Source organism: Oryzias melastigma, unplaced genomic scaffold, assembly GCF_002922805.2.
Source record: "Oryzias melastigma strain HK-1 unplaced genomic scaffold, ASM292280v2 sc00454, whole genome shotgun sequence".
NCBI classification, from domain to species: domain Eukaryota; kingdom Metazoa; phylum Chordata; class Actinopteri; order Beloniformes; family Adrianichthyidae; genus Oryzias; species Oryzias melastigma.
Window position 1 is genome coordinate 13,869 of NW_023417049.1, and position 2,377 is coordinate 16,245.

The 2,377-nt window shown below is 30.4% G+C and overlaps 1 protein-coding gene across 1 annotated transcript in view; it reads right to left on the reverse strand.

Annotated features, from left to right (window-relative positions):
* Positions 1 to 1,129: 1,129 nt before the first annotated feature.
* LOC112139674 overlaps positions 1,130 to 2,377 on the reverse strand; it is a gene marked incomplete at its 3' end in the record, with an annotated part of 7,293 nt that continues 6,045 nt past the window's right edge. Inside the window, 1 exon segment of the mRNA XM_024262506.2 lies at positions 1,130 to 1,198. Within this exon segment, the coding sequence (XP_024118274.2) occupies positions 1,130 to 1,198 (69 nt within the window).

The following is a 2,377-nucleotide window of genomic DNA, read 5'->3' on the forward strand; positions in this document are numbered from 1 at the left end:
ATGTAGTTTTCATACAATGCATTAACATTAAATTGGACTGAAGATGCTCAAAACTCAAAAGAGCCAAAATGAAATAAATATATACACCATTAAATAAATAAATAAAGGTGCCATCAATTATTTAAAAGTGGCAATAAATTAATAAATGTTGAAATCCATAAATAAATGTTGAAGTAAATGTTGCATTAAAATATTAAAATAGAACATTTAAATATTTCATGACATATTTATTTATTTCATTGTCCCTTGTAGGTTAAAAGAGCCAAATTAAAATAAATAAACTTAATACGAAATAAATAAATAAATGTGTCATGAAATATTTAAATGTGCTATTTTAATATTTTAATGCCACATGTATTTCAACATTTATTTATTTATTTAAACTTGTATTTATTTAATGCCACTTTTAAATAATTACTGACACATTTATTTATTTATTTCATATTAAATTTATTTATTTCAAATTAGCTCTTTTAACCCACAATGGCAATGAAATAAATAAATATGTCATGAAATATTTAAATGTTCTATTTTAATATTTTAATGCCACATTTATTTCAACACTTATTTATTACCGGGAGGGAGGGTCTAAGGGCAGGGATAACCAGTTTTATTTAGTCTTAGCTTTTAACTATTGTTCATATTTTGAAGCCCAATGAGGCAATTTTCTTTGTGATTTTGGGGTATATAAATATAATTGAATTGAATTGAGCATTTATTTATTGATTTCAACATTTATTTATTTATTGCCACTTTTAAATAATTAATGACACATTTATTTATTTATTTATTTAATAGTGTATATATTTATTTCATTTTGGCTTTTTCGAGACTCCACAGAACCTCAATAAATTTTTCATGAAACATTTTTCAATAATTACACATTAGTGATTTTTACATGTTTTTACACTTGAAGGTGAAAAAAAAATGACTGTATAAAAGTAAAAGTAGCTTTCCGTAAGGAGTTGCAGAAACAGCAGAGTTGTCTGAGCCTTTTCTTTTTTAGGGGAAAAAAATGTCTAAGACAGGGGTCTGCAACCTGAGGCTCTGGAGCCACATGTGGCTCTTTGACCCCTCTTTGGAGCTCTCTGGTTGAAGACTTCATTTCACTCATAATTCTGCACCTTACCTTTGGTTGTTTGATTGAGAGGGCTGGTCTCATCCACACTGGCACTAGAGTTGGTTTTTGGCTTGTCAACTACACAAAGACACACAAAAGTATTACAGTTCATTTGGATGCCAATATTCCTTATATGTTTTTATCCCCTTTTTATACAGCACTTTGAATCTGAATGGGCAATTTTAAGTGCTTTATAAATAAAGCTTCTTATTATCAGTATTAATATTATTATTATTATTATTTGTTTTCACCGATATGTTGGAAATGCGGTAGAATTCAGACATCTTTTTTTTTCATTTTTACCAGCACATTTCTGCTAAATACATACTTGGTTTAAGAACACTGATTGATATTAGGGGAAACGTTTCAGAAAATAATGAATTACAAAGAGCATTTTATACTTTATGTCTAAACAGAAAGAATGTATGAAAAATAAATCTGATTTTAAGCACTAAACATTGTATAAACATAATTATATTTTATTCAGAATTAATTTTGGAATATCATTCAGTGATGCTTAGTGGATGAAATAACAAATTATTTTATAGTTGGGAATTCCAACATGCTCTTAGAAACACTATAATTTTAGCTGCAGTGATGACAAACAACCAAACTGGTGTGTCTTAATTTAAAATGTTTCAGAAAAGTTATTTTGATTTTAAGAAACCCAAATTTAATGCAACTGATTTGCTTTTTTTTATTCATTCTCTGCCTTAAAAAATATCAAATCTAGCAGCGTCAAACTCTCCAAACAATCACAGCTGTGTAGTTATAAATTAGCAACTAATATCACAACTCAACAACAAACTGCAGCATTAATTCGCATTAATGAAGCATCAATGTGCGCACCCACCTTACCGAACATGATTCATGCAACTAATTTGCGTGCCCCGCCCCTCTTTCATCATGCAACAAATTCGCTCCTTGTCGCCTGTCAAAAAATGTGGTCCTGAGTTTGACGCCGCGGCCGTATGTGGGACAAGCTACCAGCTAATGCATTTAGCATGATCGCTATACGGAACAGTGTCTGTATATATGTATGGAAGACACAGATGATGTTGAAGAATAAAGTGTATTTATTGTGAAGAGTTCTACAAAAACATTGGTAATCATGTCTCCATGTTTGGGTTTATATGATCATTAAAAGATTTTCCCGATACAGGAGACTGTGTCTGTATGAAAGCCGCTTCTCCAGTGTTTCTGTGTCTCTGTGGCTGAGCTTGAAGGCTATCTACCTAGTATTAACTCGAGGGGGAA